The sequence below is a fragment of the Anthonomus grandis genome, chromosome 12 (genome assembly GCF_022605725.1).
Source record: "Anthonomus grandis grandis chromosome 12, icAntGran1.3, whole genome shotgun sequence".
Lineage (NCBI taxonomy): Eukaryota > Metazoa > Arthropoda > Insecta > Coleoptera > Curculionidae > Anthonomus > Anthonomus grandis.
In genome coordinates, this window is record NC_065557.1 from 246,095 (window position 1) to 273,304 (window position 27,210).

General features: G+C 34.8%; 3 protein-coding genes across 3 annotated transcripts; all 3 read left to right on the plus strand.

Moving 5' to 3' along the window:
* Positions 1-8,134: 8,134 nt before the first annotated feature.
* Positions 8,135-16,745, plus strand: LOC126743010 (ionotropic receptor 75a-like). The gene is made up of 9 exons (XM_050449926.1): positions 8,135-8,653; positions 8,709-8,866; positions 11,473-11,787; positions 11,851-11,975; positions 12,056-12,226; positions 12,278-12,513; positions 12,567-12,778; positions 15,774-16,048; positions 16,104-16,745. The coding sequence occupies exons 1-9, from the start codon at positions 8,512-8,514 to the stop codon at positions 16,354-16,356; spliced, it is 1,887 nt and encodes a 628-aa protein (XP_050305883.1). The 5' UTR covers positions 8,135-8,511; the 3' UTR covers positions 16,357-16,745.
* A 515-nt stretch (positions 16,746-17,260) lies between these two features.
* LOC126742946 (translation initiation factor eIF-2B subunit alpha) lies at positions 17,261-18,372 on the plus strand. Its single transcript, XM_050449834.1, has one exon. It carries the CDS (start codon positions 17,400-17,402, stop codon positions 18,312-18,314), a length of 915 nt encoding a protein of 304 aa, XP_050305791.1. The 5' UTR covers positions 17,261-17,399; the 3' UTR covers positions 18,315-18,372.
* Positions 18,373-20,705: 2,333 nt separating this feature from the next.
* Positions 20,706-22,801, plus strand: LOC126742897 (cyclin-dependent kinase 1-like). The gene is made up of 3 exons (XM_050449753.1): positions 20,706-21,040; positions 21,094-21,210; positions 21,802-22,801. The coding sequence occupies exons 1-3, from the start codon at positions 20,916-20,918 to the stop codon at positions 22,487-22,489; spliced, it is 930 nt and encodes a 309-aa protein (XP_050305710.1). The 5' UTR covers positions 20,706-20,915; the 3' UTR covers positions 22,490-22,801.
* The last annotated feature ends 4,409 nt before the right edge of the window (positions 22,802-27,210 follow it).

A 27,210-nucleotide genomic window follows, 5' to 3' on the forward strand; every position in this document is an offset into this window, starting at 1 on the left:
TTTTCATTTTTCGGGTATACCCCCCCGTATCGAATTTTTTCACCAAAAATTGATTTTTTTCGAAATCAAACTAAGTATACCAGCGTCTTATTTGGGTCACCTAGATTACGAAAACACCGGGTTATAACAGGATCCGAGCAGAACTAAGGGAATGAGAGCACTTTGAAAATCGTGAAAAAGTCGTTTTCGACGTCCGTTTTTGAGGCCAAAAATGGGCATCCAAAATGCCATATCTCAGCTATTAGAAGAGCTACGACCTTGCGGATGGTCTCGTTGGATTTAGAACGACAAAACTAAGATAAAACCGTTGGAATTTTCCAGATAGCTCCCATAGAAACCGAGATATCGACCTTCAAAGTTTGGGTTTTTTCATTTTTCGGGTATACCCCCCCGTATCGAATTTTTTCACCAAAAATTGATTTTTTTCGAAATCAAACTAAGTATACCAGCGTCTTATTTGGGTCACCTAGATTACGAAAACACCGGGTTATAACAGGATCCGAGCAGAACTAAGGGAATGAGAGCACTTTGAATATCCTGAAAAAGTCGTTTTCGACGTCCGTTTTTGAGGCCAAAAATGGGCATCAAAAATGCCATATCTCAGCTATTAGAAGAGCTACGACCTTGCGGATGGTCTCGTTGGATTTAGAACGACAAAACTAAGATAAAACCGTTGGAATTTTCCAGATAGCTCCCATAGAAGCCGAGATATGGACCTTCAAAGTTTGGGTTTTTTCATTTTTCGGGTATACCCCCCCGTATCGAATTTTTTCACCAAAAATTGATTTTTTTCGAAATCAAACTAAGTATACCAGCGTCTTATTTGGGTCACCTAGATTACGAAAACACCGGGTTATAACAGGATCCGAGCAGAACTAAGGGAATGAGAGCACTTTGAAAATCGTGAAAAAGTCGTTTTCGACGTCCGTTTTTGAGGCCAAAAATGGGCATCCAAAATGCCATATCTCAGCTATTAGAAGAGCTACGACCTTGCGGATGGTCTCGTTGGATTTAGAACGACAAAACTAAGATAAAACCGTTGGAATTTTCCAGATAGCTCCCATAGAAACCGAGATATCGACCTTCAAAGTTTGGGTTTTTTCATTTTTCGGGTATACCCCCCCGTATCGAATTTTTTCACCAAAAATTGATTTTTTTCGAAATCAAACTAAGTATACCAGCGTCTTATTTGGGTCACCTAGATTACGAAAACACCGGGTTATAACAGGATCCGAGCAGAACTAAGGGAATGAGAGCACTTTGAATATCCTGAAAAAGTCGTTTTCGACGTCCGTTTTTGAGGCCAAAAATGGGCATCAAAAATGCCATATCTCAGCTATTAGAAGAGCTACGACCTTGCGGATGGTCTCGTTGAATTTATAACGACAAAACTAAGATAAAACCGTTGGAATTTTCCAGATAGCTCTCATTGAAGCCGAGATATGGACCTTCAAAGTTTGGGTTTTTTCATTTTTCGGGTATACCCCCCCGTATCGAATTTTTTCACCAAAAATTGATTTTTTTCGAAATCAAACTAAGTATACCAGCGTCTTATTTGGGTCACCTAGATTACGAAAACACCGGGTTATAACAGGATCCGAGCAGAACTAAGGGAATGAGAGCACTTTGAAAATCCGGAAAAAGTCGTTTTCGACGTCCGTTTTTGAGGCCAAAAATGGGCATCAAAAATGCCATATCTCAGCTATTAGAAGAGCTACGACCTTGCGGATGGTCTCGTTGGATTTAGAACGACAAAACTAAGATAAAACCGTTGGAATTTTCCAGATAGCTCCCATAGAAACCGAGATATCGACCTTCAAAGTTTGGGTTTTTTCATTTTTCGGGTATACCCCCCCGTATCGAATTTTTTCACCAAAAATTGATTTTTTTCGAAATCAAACTAAGTATACCAGCGTCTTATTTGGGTCACCTAGATTACGAAAACACCGGGTTATAACAGGATCCGAGCAGAACTAAGGGAATGAGAGCACTTTGAAAATCCTAAAAAAGTCGTTTTCGACGTCTGTTTTTGAGGCCAAAAATGGGCATCAAAAATGCCATATCTCAGCTATTAGAAGAGCTACGACCTTGCGGATGGTCTCGTTGGATTTAGAACGACAAAACTAAGATAAAACCGTTGGAATTTTCCAGATAGCTCTCATAGAAGCCGAAATATGGACCTTCAAAGTTTGGACTTTCTCATTTTTCGGGTATACCCCCCCGTATCGAATTTTTTCACCAAAAATTGATTTTTTTCGAAATCAAACTAAGTATACCAGCGTCTTATTTGGGTCACCTAGATTACGAAAACACCGGGTTATAACAGGATCCGAGCAGAACTAAGGGAATGAGAGCACTTTGAAAATCCTGAAAAAGTCGTTTTCGACGTCCGTTTTTGAGGCCAAAAATGGGCATCAAAAATGCCATATCTCAGCTATTAGAAGAGCTACGACCTTGCGGATGGTCTCGTTGGATTTAGAACGACAAAACTAAGATAAAACCGTTGGAATTTTCCAGATAGCTCCCATAGAAGCCGAGATATGGACCTTCAAAGTTTGAAATTTTTCATTTTTCGGGTATACCCCCCCGTATCGAATTTTTTCACCAAAAATTGATTTTTTTCGAAATCAAACTAAGTATACCAGCGTCTTATTTGGGTCACCTAGATTACGAAAACACCGGGTTATAACAGGATCCGAGCAGAACTAAGGGAATGAGAGCACTTTGAAAATCGTGAAAAAGTCGTTTTCGACGTCCGTTTTTGAGGCCAAAAATGGGCATCAAAAATGCCATATCTCAGCTATTAGAAGAGCTACGACCTTGCGGATGGTCTCGTTGGATTTAGAACGACAAAACTAAGATAAAACCGTTGGAATTTTCCAGATAGCTCCCATAGAAACCGAGATATCGACCTTCAAAGTTTGGGTTTTTTCATTTTTCGGGTATACCCCCCCGTATCGAATTTTTTCACCAAAAATTGATTTTTTTCGAAATCAAACTAAGTATACCAGCGTCTTATTTGGGTCACCTAGATTACGAAAACACCGGGTTATAACAGGATCCGAGCAGAACTAAGGGAATGAGAGCACTTTGAAAATCCGGAAAAAGTCGTTTTCGACGTCCGTTTTTGAGGCCAAAAATGGGCATCAAAAATGCCATATCTCAGCTATTAGAAGAGCTACGACCTTGCGGATGGTCTCGTTGGATTTAGAACGACAAAACTAAGATAAAACCGTTGGAATTTTCCAGATAGCTCCCATAGAAACCGAGATATCGACCTTCAAAGTTTGGGTTTTTTCATTTTTCGGGTATACCTCCCCGTATCGAATTTTTTCACCAAAAATTGATTTTTTTCGAAATCAAACTAAGTATACCAGCGTCTTATTTGGGTCACCTAGATTACGAAAACACCGGGTTATAACAGGATCCGAGCAGAACTAAGGGAATGAGAGCACTTTGAATATCCTGAAAAAGTAGTTTTCGACGTCCGTTCTTGAGGCCAAAAATGGGCATCAAAAATGCCATATCTCAGCTATTAGAAGAGCTACGACCTTGCGGATGGTCTCGTTGGATTTAGAACGACAAAACTAAGATAAAACCGTTGGAATTTTCCAGATAGCTCCCATAGAAACCGAGATATCGACCTTCAAAGTTTGGAATTTTTCATTTTTCGGGTATACCCCCCCGTATCGAATTTTTTCACCAAAAATTGATTTTTTTCGAAATCAAACTAAGTATACCAGCGTCTTATTTGGGTCACCTAGATTACGAAAACACCGGGTTATAACAGGATCCGAGCAGAACTAAGGGAATGAGAGCACTTTGAAAATCCTAAAAAAGTCGTTTTCGACGTCTGTTTTTGAGGCCAAAAATGGGCATCAAAAATGCCATATCTCAGCTATTAGAAGAGCTACGACCTTGCGGATGGTCTCGTTGGATTTAGAACGACAAAACTAAGATAAAACCGTTGGAATTTGCCAGATAGCTCCCATAGAAGCCGAGATATCGACCTTCAAAGTTTGGAATTTTTCATTTTTCGGGTATACCCCCCCGTATCGAATTTTTTCACCAAAAATTGATTTTTTTCGAAATCAAACTAAGTATACCAGCGTCTTATTTGGGTCACCTAGATTACGAAAACACCGGGTTATAACAGGATCCGAGCAGAACTAAGGGAATGAGAGCACTTTGAAAATCGTGAAAAAGTCGTTTTCGACGTCCGTTTTTGAGGCCAAAAATGGGCATCAAAAATGCCATATCTCAGCTATTAGAAGAGCTACGACCTTGCGGATGGTCTCGTTGGATTTAGAACGACAAAACTAAGATAAAACCGTTGGAATTTGCCAGATAGCTCCCATAGAAGCCGAGATATCGACCTTCAAAGTTTGGAATTTTTCATTTTTCGGGTATACCCCCCCGTATCGAATTTTTTCACCAAAAATTGATTTTTTTCGAAATCAAACTAAGTATACCAGCGTCTTATTTGGGTCACCTAGATTACGAAAACACCGGGTTATAACAGGATCCGAGCAGAACTAAGGGAATGAGAGCACTTTGAAAATCCTGAAAAAGTCGTTTTCGACGTCCGTTTTTGAGGCCAAAAATGGGCATCAAAAATGCCATATCTCAGCTATTAGAAGAGCTACGACCTTGCGGATGGTCTCGTTGGATTTAGAACGACAAAACTAAGATAAAACCGTTGGAATTTGCCAGATAGCTCCCATAGAAGCCGAGATATGGACCTTCAAAGTTTGGAATTTTTCATTTTTCGGGTATACCCCCCCGTATCGAATTTTTTCACCAAAAATTGATTTTTTTCGAAATCAAACTAAGTATACCAGCGTCTTATTTGGGTCACCTAGATTACGAAAACACCGGGTTATAACAGGATCCGAGCAGAACTAAGGGAATGAGAGCACTTTGAAAATCCGGAAAAAGTCGTTTTCGACGTCCGTTTTTGAGGCCAAAAATGGGCATCAAAAATGCCATATCTCAGCTATTAGAAGAGCTACGACCTTGCGGATGGTCTCGTTGGATTTAGAACGACAAAACTAAGATAAAACCGTTGGAATTTTCCAGATAGCTCCCATAGAAACCGAGATATCGACCTTCAAAGTTTGGGTTTTTTCATTTTTCGGGTATACCCCCCCGTATCGAATTTTTTCACCAAAAATTGATTTTTTTCGAAATCAAACTAAGTATACCAGCGTCTTATTTGGGTCACCTAGATTACGAAAACACCGGGTTATAACAGGATCCGAGCAGAACTAAGGGAATGAGAGCACTTTGAAAATCCTAAAAAAGTCGTTTTCGACGTCTGTTTTTGAGGCCAAAAATGGGCATCAAAAATGCCATATCTCAGCTATTAGAAGAGCTACGACCTTGCGGATGGTCTCGTTGGATTTAGAACGACAAAACTAAGATAAAACCGTTGGAATTTTCCAGATAGCTCCCATAGAAACCGAGATATCGACCTTCAAAGTTTGGGTTTTTTCATTTTTCGGGTATACCCCCCCGTATCGAATTTTTTCACCAAAAATTGATTTTTTTCGAAATCAAACTAAGTATACCAGCGTCTTATTTGGGTCACCTAGATTACGAAAACACCGGGTTATAACAGGATCCGAGCAGAACTAAGGGAATGAGAGCACTTTGAAAATCCTAAAAAAGTCGTTTTCGACGTCTGTTTTTGAGGCCAAAAATGGGCATCAAAAATGCCATATCTCAGCTATTAGAAGAGCTACGACCTTGCGGATGGTCTCGTTGGATTTAGAACGACAAAACTAAGATAAAACCGTTGGAATTTTCCAGATAGCTCCCATAGAAGCCGAGATATCGACCTTCAAAGTTTGGAATTTTTCATTTTTCGGGTATACCCCCCCGTATCGAATTTTTTCACCAAAAATTGATTTTTTTCGAAATCAAACTAAGTATACCAGCGTCTTATTTGGGTCACCTAGATTACGAAAACACCGGGTTATAACAGGATCCGAGCAGAACTAAGGGAATGAGAGCACTTTGAAAATCCTGAAAAAGTCGTTTTCGACGTCCGTTTTTGAGGCCAAAAATGGGCATCAAAAATGCCATATCTCAGCTATTAGAAGAGCTACGACCTTGCGGATGGTCTCGTTGGATTTAGAACGACAAAACTAAGATAAAACCGTTGGAATTTTCCAGATAGCTCCCATAGAAACCGAGATATCGACCTTCAAAGTTTGGGTTTTTTCATTTTTCGGGTATACCCCCCCGTATCGAATTTTTTCACCAAAAATTGATTTTTTTCGAAATCAAACTAAGTATACCAGCGTCTTATTTGGGTCACCTAGATTACGAAAACACCGGGTTATAACAGGATCCGAGCAGAACTAAGGGAATGAGAGCACTTTGAAAATCCTAAAAAAGTCGTTTTCGACGTCTGTTTTTGAGGCCAAAAATGGGCATCAAAAATGCCATATCTCAGCTATTAGAAGAGCTACGACCTTGCGGATGGTCTCGTTGGATTTAGAACGACAAAACTAAGATAAAACCGTTGGAATTTTCCAGATAGCTCCCATAGAAACCGAGATATCGACCTTCAAAGTTTGGGTTTTTTCATTTTTCGGGTATACCCCCCCGTATCGAATTTTTTCACCAAAAATTGATTTTTTTCGAAATCAAACTAAGTATACCAGCGTCTTATTTGGGTCACCTAGATTACGAAAACACCGGGTTATAACAGGATCCGAGCAGAACTAAGGGAATGAGAGCACTTTGAAAATCCTAAAAAAGTCGTTTTCGACGTCTGTTTTTGAGGCCAAAAATGGGCATCAAAAATGCCATATCTCAGCTATTAGAAGAGCTACGACCTTGCGGATGGTCTCGTTGGATTTAGAACGACAAAACTAAGATAAAACCGTTGGAATTTTCCAGATAGCTCCCATAGAAGCCGAGATATCGACCTTCAAAGTTTGGAATTTTTCATTTTTCGGGTATACCCCCCCGTATCGAATTTTTTCACCAAAAATTGATTTTTTTCGAAATCAAACTAAGTATACCAGCGTCTTATTTGGGTCACCTAGATTACGAAAACACCGGGTTATAACAGGATCCGAGCAGAACTAAGGGAATGAGAGCACTTTGAAAATCCTGAAAAAGTCGTTTTCGACGTCCGTTTTTGAGGCCAAAAATGGGCATCAAAAATGCCATATCTCAGCTATTAGAAGAGCTACGACCTTGCGGATGGTCTCGTTGGATTTAGAACGACAAAACTAAGATAAAACCGTTGGAATTTGCCAGATAGCTCCCATAGAAGCCGAGATATGGACCTTCAAAGTTTGGGTTTTTTCATTTTTCGGGTATACCCCCCCGTATCGAATTTTTTCACCAAAAATTGATTTTTTTCGAAATCAAACTAAGTATACCAGCGTCTTATTTGGGTCACCTAGATTACGAAAACACCGGGTTATAACAGGATCCGAGCAGAACTAAGGGAATGAGAGCACTTTGAAAATCCTGAAAAAGTCGTTTTCGACGTCCGTTTTTGAGGCCAAAAATGGGCATCAAAAATTCCATATCTCAGCTATTAGAAGAGCTACGACCTTGCGGATGGTCTCGTTGGATTTAGAACGACAAAACTAAGATAAAACCGTTGGAATTTTCCAGATAGCTCCCATAGAAACCGAGATATCGACCTTCAAAGTTTGGGTTTTTTCATTTTTCGGGTATACCCCCCCGTATCGAATTTTTTCACCAAAAATTGATTTTTTTCGAAATCAAACTAAGTATACCAGCGTCTTATTTGGGTCACCTAGATTACGAAAACACCGGGTTATAACAGGATCCGAGCAGAACTAAGGGAATGAGAGCACTTTGAAAATCGTGAAAAAGTCGTTTTCGACGTCCGTTTTTGAGGCCAAAAATGGGCATCAAAAATGCCATATCTCAGCTTTTATAACGATGACGAAATTAAGACAATTTTGTTAACGGCTGTAAATTATTAATTTTTTGAGTTAAAAACTTATTTTTTATAAGAAATTAACCCTTAAAGATCTGACTTTATTTTCATTAGGAGAAACACATCTTTGACAAATTTAAAAAGTACTTGAAGTACAAAAATTCAGTACTGCATCAAAAAAAAAAACAAAAAGTGTTTAATAATCGAATCTTACTGTACTTAAGTGAGCAGAGAACCTCGCAGTCTGGTGTCCTGCAAAGAGATCAAGGTGACCTGCCCAACCCACCACTGTCGATCCAAGGATCACAGATCTAATTGCACCGAATAAATTAAAATTTACTTTTTAAAACCGTTTTGTAAGTGTCAATAAATGGCTGACAGATGGAAAACGATCGAAAGTGCATTTACTGTCAATCGCCTAAAGTAATTTTCCTATTAAGCAATTGTTTTGTCAGAAGGAGTCGTTATAAATTGCCCCCAATTACGACGACTTATATAGCGTTTGTAATTATTAAAAACCCCACTAAACCATCATATAGGCTAATGTTGTATTTAAAAGCTCCATTTGCGGTTACAAAATGAAGCTTTCGTACTGTTTAACAATTTTTAATTTTATGATGCCCCTCGTGGCCTCTTTTATGGATATTGAGCTAGTTTTGGCCTTTTTTAAGGCTAAGCATTTAAACCGGAACGTCGTCTTGACCTGTTACGAGAAACCTCGTAAGTATCCTCTAAAAAGGCAAAAACCTTTTTTGTTTTTCTATTTTTTTTTTAGTCCAAATAAGGTTGTTAAAGAACCTGACGCAAAATACAATTGTTACGGTAAAACGAATGAAAAATTTGAATATTTTGGACACACTGATGGAAAATTATAAGCGAATGGGGATGGTGGTGGACGGTGACTGTCCCGAGGCAAAAGGGCTTCTTATGAGGGTGGGTATATATTATCATTAAAAACAAAAGAAGTCGCAGCAAATTAATTGAAAGGTTACATGTATAAATACTAATTTTTTTTATGTCACACGTCTTTTTTTTTCTCATTTATTAATTAACTAAAAAATAAAATGTATCAATATACATAAAACAGTTTGAGGTTCTAACAGTGGAGACTAGTAATATTGATAGTTGCAAAAGTTTTTTGAGGAGGACAGAAAGAAACAGGGAGACATAATTTAAAGTTTCTTAATTTAAAACATTATTAGTTAAATGGTTACTTTGAAGATTCTTGAGCGACATGTTGATGGCATCATACAAAGTCAAAAAATTGATCTTTTTTACAGCTATACAGATTTACAATTGTGAAAATTTAAATTAAAATGATGTTGCTAGGTGGCCCTATAATTGGTTTGCCAATTCAAATCTAATAATTTATAAAGACAATAAAAAATTGCAGTTGTATTCCTTTTACAGGTCATCGTTTACTAGTGAAGTAGAATTTAAACAGAGCCTTTATTTCTATTTAAATGAAATACCCAGAAAAAAATTTAAAGACATATTTGACATATAAATATATAAAAACAAATGTTAAAATTATGCTCCAAATTCAAAATTTCTTTTTTTTTAATTTGTTAAAAATCAATAATTATTTCCTAAATAAACCCCAAATCCCAAATTTCATTTAAATCGGGCAAATACCAAAAAAGTTAAAAAAAAAATCACATAAAATAATAATACATATTAAATCCCGATTAAATTTTTTTTTCATCATTAGGACCCGCTGTGTTGTAATTTTTGTCTAGCAAAATGCCTTGTATGAACCACTGTGTCGCATGAATAATAATACACGGCAAATTCTAAAACTTCAAAACTTTGCCGAATTATCACGGCTAAAAGAACCCGATTTGGTAAAAGATACGCATATATTCGGATTCTCCAGAGTCTCTTGAATAATTCCATACCAATTTCAGGAAGTTCCGAGCTATTTTAAGCATTTTATCAATGAAATTAGGAAGCAAGTCGAAGTCAATTCATCCACTGTGACGCTATGTTGTCATAAACGACGCCATTAAAATATGGGCATAGACGTCAAAATCGACCATTTTCAGACGATGTTTTAGGGTATAAAAAAAGGTTTTTACCTTATGATTTGTACATGAAATAATAGTATAAAGCCTTAGGAACAGATTAACGTCAATTCTGGACCAATTCCAATTGGTTTTAGTAGTTAAATTTCGATTATAAAAAGGGTATTTTTTTGGAGAAAATCGCCGTTTTCGTTGCCTTGGAGACGCGCACTCCCTATACTTTTACATTGGATGCTGGACCACTAAGTTATTGTTCGGTGCGTTGGCTTCTGTGGTGTCGACGGTATGACTGGTCGATTGGATCGGCTTTTCTTTTGGGGTTTTTCTTAAATAACAGCGCGTTGCAGAAAAACGGTAACATTTGAAGAAAAACGGTCTTTAGTGGATTGTAGCCAGATAGTTTCCGGTTGTCTCAGAAAAAAAATTGTTTTTGTAGGTGTCATAGGTATGCCAGTATAGAGCGTCAAAGTTGAACAAAGGTGTAGAGCAAAAACTGCTCTACGTAGAAGGTTGTAGATTATGTTAAGAAAAAAGTTTTAAAAAGTTCTTAAAATGCTGAAAGTTTGAAATCCCTAGGTACCGCCAATGAGGAGTTATTAAGAAAAATAGAAAAAATCAGTCAAAAAAAGGCTCAAAAAGGGGTTAATACTTGTTAACCCTGCTTAGCTCGTATAATACATAACGCTATGAGTAATATCTCTATTTACTCTTAAAAGATAAGGCTTTCAAACGGCGTAAACAAAAAAAAAATTAAAAATTTTTAGTAGTAGAAAAAAAATTATTTCTCTAAAAATTCAATTTTTTTTTTTTTTTTTTTAAATTTAACTTTGAGCTCGTTTATTTTGAAAGGGGTTTCTTTTTGAAAAAAATTGTTTTAACAAAAAATAAAGCTCCATTTACGTAGAAAAGCCCTGTTTTATCCGCATTATCAGGAACGTTACCGTTTAGGCCCCACAACCGGTTAAGTCCGCGAGGTACCGCGCAAAAAGTTCAAATTTCATTCACAGAAAAATCCCACTTCTCAAGGGTTTATCTTAAAAAGCGTCCTTTGGGAGTAGGTTTCCGTGGTGGTCTTTGACGTCAGTGATTTTCCGAAAATTCGACTCAGTCAATTTTCCCTCACCGGCCAAAGACCCTTTTTTCGCGAAAAAAGCCCCTTCGGCGGGCGGGTGTGGTGAAAAAAAAACGTTCTTTATTACCCTACCCTTGTCCTCCCTATCCACCCCACACAACTTACCTTACTTAAATTTGATATATAAGTATTTAGTATAAAACCAGCATTATTAGGTTGGATAATATGGACGAAAAACAGTAAATTTTCAGAAAAATTTCATCAAATATTTGAGGTGCAGTAATCGAGATTAAAAACGAGATATGTAAATCCCATGTCATTTTATTAAAACACCGAAATTTTCTTTCTTTTATAAACAGAATTGTATATGATACACGTATATTCTACAGTTATACCTTGACCAAAAATTTCCTAAAAAGTCGACAAATTTAATCATTTTCTAGTGCAAAAGGTACAACGTGTTCGATACCAAACACTTTTGGCTGGTGACGCACAACTCCGGCTCCTACGATTATTTATTTCGATTTGTCAATTTAAATGTGAATTCCGACGTCAAGGTGGCTTATCCGAACCCCCACCAATTTGCCACCTACGTCATTGATGACGTATACAATCCCGCCTACTTGAAACGTGGCGGTTTGAAGACATCAGAAGTGGGATTTTACGACGCTAACCGGGGCTACCGACTGCACCAAACCCAAAACAAATATTTCACCAGAAGGAACTTGACGGGGATTCAGTTTAACACTCTTGTGGTGGTATTATAAGCGTTATAATTTAATATACAGGGTGGATTTTATATAAATGAGAATGTTTTGCAGCTGACACAACCTTTCCAAGGTCCCTTGAGGGAGTACCTTGAGAGTGACGATGATACAAAAGTCAATACGTTTAGTAGGTTTCATGCCAGACTAATGCACTACTGTCAAGATTATTATAATTTCAGGTTAGTTACATAATATATTTACGGGAATCTTAGATTGGAATCAAGAAACAAAAGATGTCACTTTCACTTTGAAATTTTAGTATGCAAATTGCAGTAGACGAATCTTTGGGATTTCTTCAAACCGATGGTACCATGGACGGACTAGTGGGTAGCATGGAAAGGAAAATAGTAGATTTCGGACTGTCACCGCTCTTTTATAAGAAAGAACGGGCCCAATTTATCACTTATGGCAGAAAAACGTGGAATTTATAGTACGTCTGCACCATAAACTTGTGACTTGAGATTATCATCATGTTTTTTAGTGCGGCGTTCATCTTACGTAATCCAAAATCCAGAAAATCTTATCAGATATTCATCAACCCTTTATCGTTTCACGTGTGGGTGTGTATAGTCATGGTGTCAGTGTTATCAGTCTTTAGTCAAAAACTGGGATACGTGCTGGATAAGCGCATCAACCTGAAAAGTTTCAGAATGCGAAATCTGGATGACTCGTACAGCTTCAGTACCGTTTGCACCTTTGGAGCGTTTTGCCAGCAGGGTACGTATGTTGGTCTTTCCAGAAATTCTTAAAAAAAAAACACGAGACTTCAGGAATCATCGCATTTCCTGATTCTATCAGCGGTAGGACTGCTGCCTACGTCACTTTACTCCTGGGCATGTTGATTTATCAATTTTATTCAGCCAGTTTGGTTTCCTTCCTGCTAAATACACCCGTCACCTTGATCTCTAACGTTAAGGATATTTTGGATAACGGATTCCAGATTGGTGCCGAGGATGTACTTTATGCAAAATCATTATTTCAAGTAAGTAAACTACTGGCACAACGTCACAACTTATAGGATAAGCTTGTTTGAGCAGAGTTTAATCTATTGTACCATAGTAAAACAGAGATTACTTCAGGCTTATAACTTTAATTCCATGATGAGTAGAAAGCTGATTTTTACCTTTTTATGTTCAGAACATGTGTGGCAAAAGTCAGGGTAGGTAAAAAAAATCATTGGTCGAGAGGGTGACTTGGTTTTTGTGGTTGGAATTCGGTGCAGGGCGTCACGATGGTTCAAATTTTATAAAATTTTTCATGTCCATTGGGATACGTATCTGTATAATTTTTGGTCAAAGTCAATTTGCATAAAATATTTTTTTCAAGCAGTTTCGCATGTTTTGTCCTTAATAACTTTTTACTGGTGCTATTTACGCTCATAAACCTTAAAGAGGATTTATAGCCTATACTAAGTAGAATATTTTCATATAGCAACCACCCTTCTAGGTATAATAGTCTTTGAGTTATGAATTTTTTAATATAGAATTGCTAGTTTTGGTGTTATTATTTGATTGCTCGGTACCCAAGTCTTTTATTGTAATTTTTTGTGCACCCTGTATATTATTTTGGAAATTCCTGAAATACGTATCTAATTAATTAGTTCAAAGAGTATATTTACAAAATTTCAAATTTTTAACTTAATTAGCTTTTGAGTTAGAGCATATTTTGTATTTTTCAGTACATACATTAATTTTCCAAACAAAAAATTCAACACCTTGTATAATGCTTTGAAAATTAAACAATTAATTTTTTTAAATTAATTTGAAGAATTCCTTTCTATAAATTGGTGCATTTACTAATTTTTGAGTGTGGGGGAAAATTTGATAGTTTTTGAGAAAATCGATTTTGAAAAACATTTTGACTCATAACTTAAAAACTACCAGTCTAATGGTAAAAAGTGTAATGACCAAAGTTGTAGATGGAAAGATTTTCTATCAAAAATATTCTTTGCATTTTTTTCGAAAATTTGATAGTTTTTGAGAAAATCGATTTTGAAAAACATTTTCACTCATAACTCAAAAACTACCAGTCTAATGGTAAAAAATGTAATAACCAAAATTGTAGATGGAAAAATTCTCTAGCAAAACTATTCCTTGCATTTTTTTGGAAAAATTGATAGTTTTTGAGAAAATCGATTTTGAAAAACATTTTCACTCATAATTCAAAAACTATCAGTTAAATGGTAAAAAGTGTAATAACCAAAATTGTAGATTGAAAGATTCTCTATCAAAAATATTCTTTGCATTTTCTTTAAAAATTCGATAGTTTTTGAGAAAATCGATTTTGAAAAACATTTTCACTCATAACTCAAAAACTACCAGTCTAATGATAAAAAATATAATAACCAAAATTGTAGCTGAAAAAATTCTCTATCAAAAATATTCTTTGCATTTTTTTGGAAAAATTGATACTTTTTGAGAAAATCGATTTTGAAAAACGTTTTCACTCATAACTCAGAAACTACCAGTCTAATGGTAAAAAGTGTAATGACCAAAGTTGTAGATGGAAAGATTTTCTATCAAAAATATTCTTTGCATTTTTTTCGAAAATTTGATAGTTTTTGAGAAAATCGATTTTGAAAAACATTTTCACTCATAACTCAAAAACTAATAGTCAAATCATAAAAAGTCTAATAACCAAAATTGTAGATGGAAAAATTCTCTATCAAAAATATTCTTTGCATTTTTTTCGAAAATTTGATAGTTTTTGAGAAAATCGATTTTGAAAAACATTTTCACTCATAACTCAAAAACTAATAGTCAAATCATAAAAAGTCTAATAACCAAAATTGTAGATGGGAAAATTCTCTATCAAAAATATTATTTGCATTTTTTTCGAAAATTTGATAGTTTTTGAGAAAATCGATTTTGAAAAACATTTTCACTCATAACTCAAAAACTACCAGTCTAATGGTAAAAAGTGTAATAACCAAAATTGTAGATGGAAAAATTCTCTATCAAAAATATAATTTGGAATTTTTACGAAAATTTGATAGTTTTTGAGAAAATCGATTTTGAAAAACATTTTCACTCATAACTCAAAAACTAATAGTCAAATGATAAAAAGTATAATTACCAAAATTGTAGATGGAAAAATTCTCTATCAAAAATATTCTTTGCATTTTTTTGGAAAAATTGATAGTTTTTGAGAAAATCGATTTTGAAAAACATTTTTACTCATAACTCAAAAACTACCAGTCCAATGGTAAAAAGTGTAATAACCAAAATTGTAGATGGAAAAATTCTCTATCAAAAATATTCTTTGTATTTTTTTTGAAAATTTGGTAGTTTTTGAGAAAATTAATTTTAAAAAACATTTTGACTCATAACTCAAAAACTACCAGTCTAATGGTAAAAAATGTAATGACCAAAATTGTAGATGGAAAGATTTTTTTAAAAAATATTCTATGCATTTTTTTCGAAAATTTGATAGTTTTTGAGAAAATCGATTTTGAAAAATATTATGGGTCATAACTCAAAAACTAATAGTCTGATGATAAAAAGTGTAATAACCAAAATTGTAGATAAAAAAATTCTCTATCAAAAATATTCCTTGCATTTTTTTTGAAAAGTTGATAGTTGTTGAGAAAATAGATTTCGAAGAACGTTTTGAGCCATAACATGAGGTTCTAGTATTTAAATTTTAATTATAAAAACGCGCAACGCTTGGGGAGGAAAAGCCAGTTGTAGGGTGATTTTTAATGATTGGTACTTTTCTCGACAAAAATCACTTTTAAAGTACTTACAACAATGACGAAAAAATGAGGGTTTAGTATCTTGTAGTAAAACGTCGCGACCTGCTTCGAATCCCGTGTATAAAAATCGAACAAAAGAAAATGTTGAATTCTAAAACATCCTTGTTGTAGGCCCATATTTCAAGATTATAAAACGGTAAACATCGTTTTTCTACTTTAAATAGAAGCAAAGTTATAGGACTCTTGTAGGACAGGTAAATCCTGACCATTTATCTTTTGTTAGGCTGGTACGGACAACGTAACCCGCGAAGTCTACAAACGACTGTCAATATCGATGGACAACCGGAGCGGTTTTATCCAGCCAACAGTTGGCCTGGATCTGGTCACACGTGGCCATTACGCGTTCCACGTCGAACTGGCCACCGCTTATCCGATAATCGAGTCCACGTATGACGAAACAACCATCTGTGACTTGAAGGAAGTCTCCATCTTTGGAGAGAAACACATGTACGCAGCCTACCAGAAGTGGTCACCTTTCAAAGACCTTATGGATGTTTGGTAAATGTTTTAAAATGTTGTTGTTGTTGTGCTATATTGACCATTCATGTTTTAGCTTGCAAAGGTTCGCAGAAAACGGCGTGTTACGTAGGGAGCTGATATTTTGGCATCCCAAGAAACCGACTTGCATGCGGTCCAGTTCCACCATCAGGATCACTATCGGTTTGGAGGATTTTTATCCCGCCCTGGTGGTGTTGATGTTAGGGATCGTTTTGAGTTTACAAATTTTAGTTTACGAGTTATTGTGGCACAAGAACAAAAAATTGGATAAGGTTAAAGATACATGGGTCATTCCGTTCACTAATTAAGGTTGTATAGTTTGCAGGTCTTGTAAAAACCTATGAATATCGTTCTTTTAATTAAAACGAAATTTAGTAGGTAATTTTAGAAAAAATAAATGATTATAAGCAAAAACCAATATAATAATAGAAACCATTGCACAAATTTATTTATGTAAGTAAGAACCCAAGAAGTCATAGTTTGGGTTTAAGAACTCTGCCCAAGTTATTAAAGAAGGAGTAATTGTATAGTCTATTATGGCATGCGAAAGTAAGCAGTCAAAAGTCAAGGCAAGTATACTCTAGATCAAAAATACGTGTCCAGTGGAACAGTTTCTTGGCCTCCTAGATCACCCGATTTAACGTCCCTAGATTTTTTTTCCTGTGGGAACATAAATGTTTTTATTGTATCAGAAATTAATTTTGTAGTGGCGCCATATTTCTTGTATGATGTTTGACAGATTAAAGTTGTAGATACGATTAGTAAACGACACTGTTGTTTTATTTCCTTATTTCCTGTCGACAGTGAGTTTTTCACAGATTTGTGCCCAAACATCAGTAAAGTCTTTGGTCTACGAAACTCCAGTAAAAACGAAGAAAAACCAAGAAGACTTAATTGGACGAATTATAGTGGCATTTGAAATAATTCCAAAAGTCCCGCCGAAATTATGTGCGACGTTTAAATCGATGTATTCAGGTTAGAGGAAGATATTTTGAACAAATATTATGATGATGTCTTGTACAAAGGTCAAAAATTAAATGCATTAAATCCTATTTAAGTTTTTTAATATTAATAAGCTCTTAGACCTTTGTAAGGAAACTGAAATTTATTAAAACTTCTTGATGACGTATTCTATAATTTAAAATAAAATTACAAAATATTTTATAGGTTATGTTCATCTATTGCCTCATTTCGCAATGACGTTTAATTACAACACTGTCAGTTTGACGTATGTCACTTGTCCACATAACATAACCACAAAATGCACTTAAACGTCAAACGACGAATCTTGTTGTGTTTTTAATTGATCTCCTGGAAGCAAGAAAACTCTTTCCTAACCCATTTCTCCACAATGGAAATCCTGGAAGTACAAACCTACTTTACAAGCATCGTGAAAAGTGAGAAAAATGTATCGGCCGGTGTGGCGGCCATCCGTACCCTCATGGAGGTTATTAAAAAATCCCAATCGGAAACCGTTCAAGAACTGGAAGCGAACTTAAAAGATGCCATCAATAAAATGAAGAACGCGAACTACCCCGTTGCCGCTATAACTTCCGGATGTGAATTATTCTTGAGGTTCATAACTTATACCGCTGGATTAGACTCCAGCGGGAGCTTCAACGAATGTAAAAAGATCATGTTGGACCGTGGCGAACTGTTTTTAAAAAAGCTGGACGAGGCTCGTGGGAAAATTGTCAAGTTCGCCTCGAAATTTATTTTGGATGGCTCCAAGGTCCTGACGCACTCACGTTCCAGAGTTGTCTTACAAACCCTCTGCCAAGCGTTTAAACAGGACAAAAGGTTTGAGGTGTTTGTCACTGTTTCTGCACCGGACAACAGCGGAATACAGATGCATAAAGAACTGCAAGCCATGGGAATCCCTTGCACCCTTATCCTGGATTCTGCCATAGGGTATGTCATGGAACAAATTGACTTTATCATGGTCGGAGCGGAGGCAGTGGTGGAAAGTGGAGGTATCGTTAATAAAGTGGGGAGTTATACTATGGCGGTGTGTGCAAAAGAGATGAAAAAGCCATTTTATGTGTTAGCAGAGAGTTTTAAGTTTTCCCGGCTGTTTCCTTTGAACCAGCAAGATTTACCTGCAGAATATAAGTACACATCGAACGTTAGAGAGAAGGAAGATATTAAAACGGCACATCCTTTAGTAGATTATACGCCTCCATCTTACATTACTTTGCTTTTTACGGATATTGGTATATTGACACCTTCGGCAGTTAGTGATGAATTAATTAATCTCTATTTATAATGTGTACTTTTTGTTACTGTGAATTATTTTATTAGTTAATATATTATTTTCTTATAAATGATTTTTGTCTTCAACCTAGTTAATTCCTCGGAAATATGGAATTTCATCATTGATACTCACTGATGAAGTGTGAAATTAGGCAAGGGGCTCATTTATTTATTAACTTAGTTTGCAGCATTTCCTCATGTTTAAGTGCTTCGCAAGGGTATTTGTTGGAAATTAATATTGATAAAAAAAAGGTTTTGAGATTAAGTAGAAGTGAGATTGACTTTACAAGAATATTTTAATATCATCGGCACCTTCAAGGTTCCGATAGGTTTAAAAACATTTATCACAGCAGAGATTTTTAAGGAATCCAAGAGGTGTATTGACCTAGATTTAGTAGGATCCCTGCTGATTAAATTTTACTGGCACTTTCTTACCATAAAAACATTTATCCCTTAAGAATAATCTATAAACAGCCCTAGCTATCTCAATTTTTAAGCGAGAATTACATTTTTACCTTCAAATTCATCCTCAGGATTGTCACACATCTTAAGTAGATTCCAAGTTATGACCAAAAATGTCGGCTAATAAATAGAAATCTTGTATTTCCAATATCATTCCAAATATTTCAAATTAGGTGTCTCTGGGACCTTGGTTGGCAAAATTCCCTCTGATTCAAAGAGTTTTTGAGGTACAAGAGTCGTTCTTGTATGAAATTGTTTGGTGATAAATGACTTTTCTTGGAGTGAAATCCGTTTAAAAATATTCCTTTTATTTCTTAAGATATTTTCAAGGAAACATGGAATTTGCTAATAAAAGCAGCACAAAAAACTACCTTAACCAAAACAGCCCCTATTACCTCAATTTTTAACCTAGAAAGATGTTTTTACCCTTAAATTCATCCTCGGGAATCCCACTACGTAGATCTAAATAAATTATGAGAATATCTTAAGTGGTTTCCAAGTTATGACCAAAAATGTCTGTTAATAAATAAAAATTTTGTTATTTCCAATAACGTTCTAAAAACTTCAAATTAGGCGTCTCTGGGACCTTGGTGGACAAAATTCCATCTAATTCAAAGAGTTTTTGAGGTACAAGAGTCGTTCTGATATGAAATTGTTTGTTGATAAATGACTTTTCTTGGAGTGAAATCCGTTTAAAAATATTCCCTTTATTTCTTAAGATATTTTCAAGGAAACATGGAATTTGTTAATAAAAGTAGCACAAAAGACTACCTTAACCAAAACAGCCCCTATTACCTCAATTTTTAACCCAGAAAGATGTTTTTACCCTTAAATTCATCCTCAGGAATCCTACTACGTAGATCTAAAAAAATTATGAGAATATCTTAAGTGGTTTCCAAGTTATGACCAAAAATGTCTGTTAATAAATAAAAATTTTATTTCTAAAAATTTCAAATTAGGTGTCTTTGGGACCTTGGTGGACAAAATTCCCTCTAATTCAAAGAGTTTTTGAGGTACAAGAGTCGTTCTTATATGAAATTGTTTGGTGATAAATGACTTTTCTTAGAGTGAAATCCGTTTAAAAATGTTCCCTTTATTTCTTAAGATATTTTCAAGGAAACTTGGAATTTGTTAATAAAAGTAGCACAAAAAACTACCTTAACAAAAACAGCCCCTACTACCTCAATTTTTAACCCAGAAAGATGTTTTTACCCTCAAATTCATCCTCGGGAATCCCACTACGTAGCTCTAAAAAAATTATAAAAATATCTCAAATGGTTTTCAAGTTATCATCAAAAATGTCAACAAATAGATTAAAACCTTAACGTGTGCTGAAACACCCAAAATTTGCTTTTGGATTAGGCAATAAAGCAATTGAATGTTACCGCAAATCCTAAAACCGCATTGTATTATTATCACGGTCATATTTATTATAGGATTCGCAGAAATCCGTTATTTAAAAGATGATTTTTCTGTAAAATAAAATCAGTCCACAACAATAATAAAAAACGAAACTTCCGTGCTTATTTTTCTTATAAACCAGTACAATATATATATTCTTTGACATTCATGGTAATGAATAGCAATTCAAGTTATAAGTTAAAAGAAAACGAGGGCATACATTTTAATTTAATACACTTTTAACCCTCTGTTATTACTTGCAGTACTTTTCTAGTGCATTCACCAGAAATACTAAGCCCACGTTCTAATTTAATATTTCAATAGATGGCGCACCATTCAACATTTCTCTGGTTTTGGCGGCATTTTTAAATGTTTACACTTTTTTTAATTGCGAATTAGATCAATATAACAATTTAATGATCATCCTATATTAGGATCATTAGGATTTTTGACTTCTAAAATTGATTTGAACCAGAAGCGAAGAAAAGATTTGAAGCAAAAATAACCGATCATAAACAAACATCGTCATTGGTCAATTCAAACAAAAAGGCAACAGATGTCAAAAAAAAGACATTTGTCCCCGCGTCCCTCCATCCACCCGGAAAAGTTCGTTACACATTAATTTATTTGTGTTTTACTTGTTGTCGGTTATTTACGGCCTGAACCTTTTATGACCCCCCTGTTAGCATTTAACAACGTATTTCCCCATGCTCTCACCCTTCTTCAATCACTAATCAAATAATTAATAATAATGGGGTCCTTCGCGAGGATAGAAGACTACTATAAAATCGAAAAGATCGGCGAGGGCACCTACGGGGTCGTTTATAAAGGGAAAAACAAGAAAACGGGACAACTGGTGGCCATGAAAAGGATCCGGTAAGTGCACCATCGGCCTCCCAACTCTTGTTGTTACATGTAGAGTTTTTCAGTCTCGAGAATGAAGATGATGGCATACCCTCCACCGCTTTGAGGGAAATGAGCCTTTTGAAGGAACTGAAGCACAAATACATCGTTGACTTGCAAGAGGTTATTATCGATGAGAACAAGTAAGTGTTTAAATTGAGTATCTATAGTTTGGTTAATATTTGCATTAGAATTATACCAAAGAGGGTTATTAATTGCTTTGCTTGAGTCAAGTTGCTTAGCTACTCTAATGTTCTATTGGGACTATTTGTGCAGCAGTTAAATATGGTATTGGTCTTAATAGTGAAGAGATTTTAAGTGCAAGAAAATGAGAATAAGAAAAATTACTTTATGCCTTATTATTTGAAGGCTATATAGTTTTTCATATAAAAATGAATTCATCTTGCATAGTTGTGGTACCAAAAGCTTAAGGAGTAACCTTCTTAATATACCAAAGAATAGGATTAATGTGATTTTAAATATTATACTTTCTTGGTCGGTGGTTCAAGGGTTAGATTGTTTTATAATAATTTTTTGGATTGGGTTGAATTTTCCATACAGTCATTAAAAGTTAAGTTATTTGTTAGGCACATTAACTCATCTGTTATCTGATTACTAAATGGCTTAATAATGGTTGGTACATTAAATGTGAATACCTAATAATTTATAGTCAATAAATACATGTATCCACTCATGGGGTATGAAAATGTACCTGAGTAAATACTTTCTTTTAGGTTGTACCTAATCTTTGAATTCCTTTGTATGGATTTAAAAAAGTACCTGGACAGCATAGAAAGTGGCAAAATGATGGATCCGAAACTAGTGAAAAGCTATTTATTTCAAATAAATGAAGCGATACTGTTTTGCCATCAAAGACGAGTGATCCACAGGGATCTTAAACCCCAAAACCTCCTAGTAAACCGAGACGGGTCCATTAAAGTGGCAGATTTCGGGTTGGGTAGGGCCTTTGGTATTCCAGTGCGGGTTTTCACCCATGAAGTGGTCACTTTATGGTATAGGGCTCCGGAGGTGCTTCTCGGGGCTGCCAGATACTCTTGCCCGGTGGACGTGTGGTCGATGGGGTGCATTTTTGCAGAAATGGCCAGTAGGAAGCCGTTGTTTCAAGGAGACAGTGAAATCGATCAGCTGTTTCGGATCTTTAGGGTGTTGAAGACCCCCACCGAAGAGAACTGGAAGGGGGTGTCTTCTTTGCCCGAATACCACGCGATTTTTCCGAACTGGACCAGTTACAACCTGCAATATCAGGTGAAGAATTTGAATGAAGACGGACTGGATTTGCTTGGAAAAATGCTGATTTATGACCCGAGTAAACGGATTTCCGCCAAAGGGGTTGCCACGCATCCGTTTTTTCGCGACGTGGATCTCAGTGTGAAACCGGTATTCGTAGAAAAGGACAAATAGGACCGGTGTGATAATGACTCTTGTGATTTTTTAGGTGGAAACTTTTTTGTTCCCGCCTAAAACAATTTATTTATTTTTGATTTTAAGGGGTTACTTATATGTTTTGTTTTACGATAATGCTTCTTAAAGGATGTCATATTTAGGATATTTAAAGCCCAGTCAGCCCTACTGCTCCCTCAAAAAGAATCTCATTTTAAGTTGGTGCCATTATTTTTTAAAGGCCATATATTTTTTTATACTAGTTTAATTTTAGAGTGTTTTTATGTTTATATTTAAAATTACATTTATTAAAAACTGTTTTTTTTTTGTGTATATGGAGTTGTATTTCGCCATCTATTGCAGTTTTCAAATCTTCCCATGAAGAAGGGGTAAGTAGCATATTTCAAACTTACCGAATAAAACTTTGAGGTAAAAAAGATGTTACAACAATTTTTATTAAACAGATGTATAAAATTGCCCTCAAGAAAGTCAAATAGCAATTATATCTATAATAACTAATTAATACGAGTTCCTCATTTTTATAAAGTGTTTTACTTAATTAAGTATTTACTTAAGTACAATTATAGAGTAACGGTGTTGCCGTGCCAGACAATCACAACTGAGAATAGCCTGAAAAATTAGGTCCCTTAATGTCCCTATTTACAGTGGGCTCAACTGCAAACAAAAATAAAGGAATATCAATTTAAAAATTAGTTTAGCTTGTCGGTGTTGCCGCGCCTAGCAATTTTTACTAATTAACTTTACGAAAAATAAAAAGCTCATTAAAACTGGAGTGTGATGTGTGTAAAACTAAAATTAAACCACTTTTCCAATGTGACACATGCAGAAAAGGAATATGTAAGAATTGTGGGAATTTGTCAGCATCGGTAGTGAAGGTCCTAGAACTAAAAGGTGAGAGAATTTTAAGATTTGATTGCACTGAATGTTAGAGATTTAAACCTCACAAACTTCTTCAAGGAACCATAGAGGATAAAAATAAAATAATAGAAAGCAAAGAAGAAATAATTGCCCTACTACAACAAAAAATAGAAGTCATGAATCCAGTAAAAGTGAAGCTCATGTGTTAAATTCCTTACAATACAGTGATATCCTTAAAAAGCCATTGAATCATCAAAAACAAACAAATATTCTTAGCCTTATTATTAGGCCAAAAAAACACCAGAACATAGAAAAAATAAAGGAAGACTTGAGAAAGGAGATAAATCCTGCCGAATTAAAGATTAGTGTAAATAGTATTAAAAGTACAAAAAACGGCTATATTCTAGTTAAATGCCAGGGAAAAAATGATATAGATATACTTAAAAAGGGAGCAGAAGAAATCCCCGCTTGAAGATAATTGATTATAAAATAAATGATAAAGACGATTTAAATAGTGAATTTGTAGAGGCCAGAATCCGGGAACAAAATCATTTTATTGCAGCAATGGACCACCTAGAAATAACTTTCTTTAAACTCAATAAAAAAAGAGATTCTTATACTATCTACAGAAATTGTTCAGCCAAATTATTTCATAAGTTAATGGCAGTAAAGAAACTATATATAGGATGGCAGCGTTACCCAGTATTTAAAGATATAAGTGTACCCAGATGTTTTAAATGCCAAGGATTTTTTCACAAAAATACGGAATGTCCGAATGAGGTCTTTTGTGAGTATTGTTCGGAGAAACACGCAGTTAAGGAGTGTCCAAAAAATCAAAAAAAATGCATCAATTGTATTCATGCAAACGCAAAGTTTAATTTGGAGCACAATATAAATCATGCCGCAAACGACAAAACTTGTCCGTCTTTTGAACATCAAATCACGCTTTTGAAAAACAAAATTGACTATGATGGAAGTTATGGCGAATAATAATAATAATAAGCCTTTATTTCCAACAGGCAACTTGCCCAATAACAGGAAACAGTTGCAAAACAATGAAAAATATAGTTAAAAAAAACACACACAAACAAACCTAAAAGAATGAAAAGAAAAGAAAAAAAGTAAAGTAAAGTCACATTCTCAAAAGTTATCCAAAAAATTAGAACAAATAACTATTAATATAATATAAAAATCCAATTATAAAAGTTTAACAAGATAATCACATATTCAACAAAATTAAATTAACTGCAATATAGCTACTAACTATAACTTAATGATCCACCAAGATATCGATAATCACATGAACCGGAGAGAAATTTATATCGCACATGTGACAGATCCGATTAAATATAGCGCATATTGTATATAGTGGCGATTTCAACAGGATGTTAGTATGAGGCCTTGGCAGAAAGAAGCATTAAGCCTAGGCACCATGAAACGTACACCAGAAAGAAGTACAGGACTATCAATGAATCCATTCAGTAACCCATGCAGGAATTTTACAGAGAAGATCATTCTTCTGAGATGTAATGGATGTAGATTGAAGCGTTCCAAGAGTTGCCGATGATTAAACCCTCTTACCGGATATATGCCATCCTGCCTGAAGGCCAAAAACTTAGCAAATCTGCGCTGAACAGATTCAAGGAGACCAACATGATTCTGATAGAGCGGGTTCCATATAATGCAGCCAAACTCCAGTTTTGATCTCACAAAGCAACAGAAAAGCAGTTTTAATGTAGACTCCAAAGTAAAACTCTGAGAACTTCTAATTATGAACCCAAGCCTTCTCAGGGCTGACTTGACTATGTTATTGAAGTGTGGAACGAATGTAAATTCAGAGTCAAAGGTTATACCAAGATCAGTAATTTGCTCTAATCTACTCAAAATAGTATCATTAATAAAGTAATTAAAATTTAAGGGTATTTTTGATCTAGAGTAACTGACCACACTACACTTAGCCGCATTCAAACCTAACCTGTTAACAATGAATAATGCGCAAGAGGTAGAAGTGCTACAAGAACTGGACGTTTTAGATAATGCGGATCAACAAAGTACGGACTGTGATTATGTTAAAATCTTAAATTTATGATCAAATGATAGTTTTTCTACAAACATATAATTTAATATCTTGCGACATTATTGTTTTGGGTGAAACATGGCAATTGGTTGGTAATGAATTTATTATAGAGGGGTTAAAATGTATTATAATGGGGGAGACTGTAACCAGAATGATGGGGTGGTTGTTTATATAAAAAAATAATTTAAACATAAACAAAGTAGAAAATATAAAACTAATTAGGTCGGGAATTACTTTGATTAGGATAACTTTAGCTATAACTGATATACAGTATGTCATAACGTGTATATATAGACCTCCCTCGGCGGTAGTATCGTCTTTTCTCAATGACCTGGCAAAATTATTTATTACGTGAATGTAATCAGCAAACAGAAATACTTCTGGGAGATATAAACATAAATATTCTATCTGAAAATTCAGCTGATACAAATAACTACCTAGCTCTCTTGATGTCTTACGGATTCTACTCCCTTATAACTGGTCCTACACGGGTCACATTAACATCAAGGGCCTGTATTGACCATATTTTCCTTAAAAAAAAATTTTTGGAAAACAAAAATAAACATCTTTCTTTTACTTTGGAAACTGACGTCACCGATCACTATCCTGTGTTGCTTAATTTTGCTAAAGACGAGATTCGGGCAGGTAATGTTTCCAATAATATAAAAATTAAAACTATAAAAATATTAAACAATGAGAAGGCAAAAGATTTACCTTAAATATTAATGATGTCGAAATTGCAACTAAAATTTTTTATAATGTTGTCGAACATATTATACAAAGCTCTGAAGAGACAAAAATATAAATAAAACTTTGGATAACTGCTGCTATTATATGTTCAATAAAAAATAGGGACAAAATGAAAAGAAAATTGAATAAAAATTATAGTTTGGAAAAAGAACAACAATATAAAACATACAGAAACTCATTGGGTAAAATAATAAATAAATGACTATTACAAAACAAAAATTGAGGAATCTAAGAATAATATGAGCAAAATGTATAAAGTTATAAATGAGGTTAGAAATCAAATTACTACTAAAGGAAATGACATAATAAAAATAAAAAATAATAACAAAGACATGGCAAACTTTTGTAATCAGTATTTTATAAACGTAGGAGTAAATATGCAGAACCAAATAAAAAAACCAAAAAAACAATTCAAAATTAATCATAACAGTGGTATCTTCAATGTTTCTAAAACCAACTAATAGGAATGAAATAATTAAACATATTTTTTCGTTAAAAAATAATTCCGCGCCTGGGATAGATACTATTAGCTCAAAATTTATAAAAAAAAATTATATTTACCTTATTGAACCGTTAGTTCACATTATCAACCTAATATTTAAAACAGGAACAGTATACCTGCTCAATTTAAAGTATCAATAATCACTCCAATATATAAATCAGGTGATAAATGTGAAATAGGTAACTCTCATCCTATAAGTCTGATCAATAATTTTTCCAAGCTCTTCGAAAAATGTTTGAAAGATAGACTTATTGACTATTTACAAAAAAATAACGTATTAACACAAAATCAGTTTGGTTTCATTGGGGGGCTCAGCACATCCGATGCTGTCTGCGAATTAACAAAGCGAGTGAATCAGGCTTTTGATGGTGATAGAAAGTGTTTGGCAGTGTTTCTTGACCTTTGACACTGTACCGCATGAGCTTTTGCTAGATACTTTAAGATCTTATGGTATTAGAGGTCCAGTGTCAAGGGTCTTTGAAAGTTACTTGGGGGACAGAAAACAGTCTTTAAAAATAAATAATGAGATTAGTG

What these genes read in the sequence shown, in the direction of transcription:
- LOC126742897 (XM_050449753.1), top strand. Translation starts at nt 20,916, where the DNA reads ATGGGGTCCTTCGCGAGGATAGAAGACTACTATAAAATCGAAAAGATC. An exon ending in GTGGCCATGAAAAGGATCCG is followed by an intron (nt 21,041 to 21,093) that starts GTAAGTGCACCA and finishes AGAGTTTTTCAG; the next exon opens with TCTCGAGAATGAAGATGATG. An exon ending in GTTATTATCGATGAGAACAA is followed by an intron (nt 21,211 to 21,801) that starts GTAAGTGTTTAA and finishes ACTTTCTTTTAG; the next exon opens with GTTGTACCTAATCTTTGAAT.
- LOC126742946 (XM_050449834.1), top strand. Translation starts at nt 17,400, where the DNA reads ATGGAAATCCTGGAAGTACAAACCTACTTTACAAGCATCGTGAAAAGT.
- LOC126743010 (XM_050449926.1), top strand. Translation starts at nt 8,512, where the DNA reads ATGAAGCTTTCGTACTGTTTAACAATTTTTAATTTTATGATGCCCCTC. An exon ending in GACCTGTTACGAGAAACCTC is followed by an intron (nt 8,654 to 8,708) that starts GTAAGTATCCTC and finishes TTTTTTTTTTAG; the next exon opens with TCCAAATAAGGTTGTTAAAG. An exon ending in CAAAAGGGCTTCTTATGAGG is followed by an intron (nt 8,867 to 11,472) that starts GTGGGTATATAT and finishes ATCATTTTCTAG; the next exon opens with TGCAAAAGGTACAACGTGTT.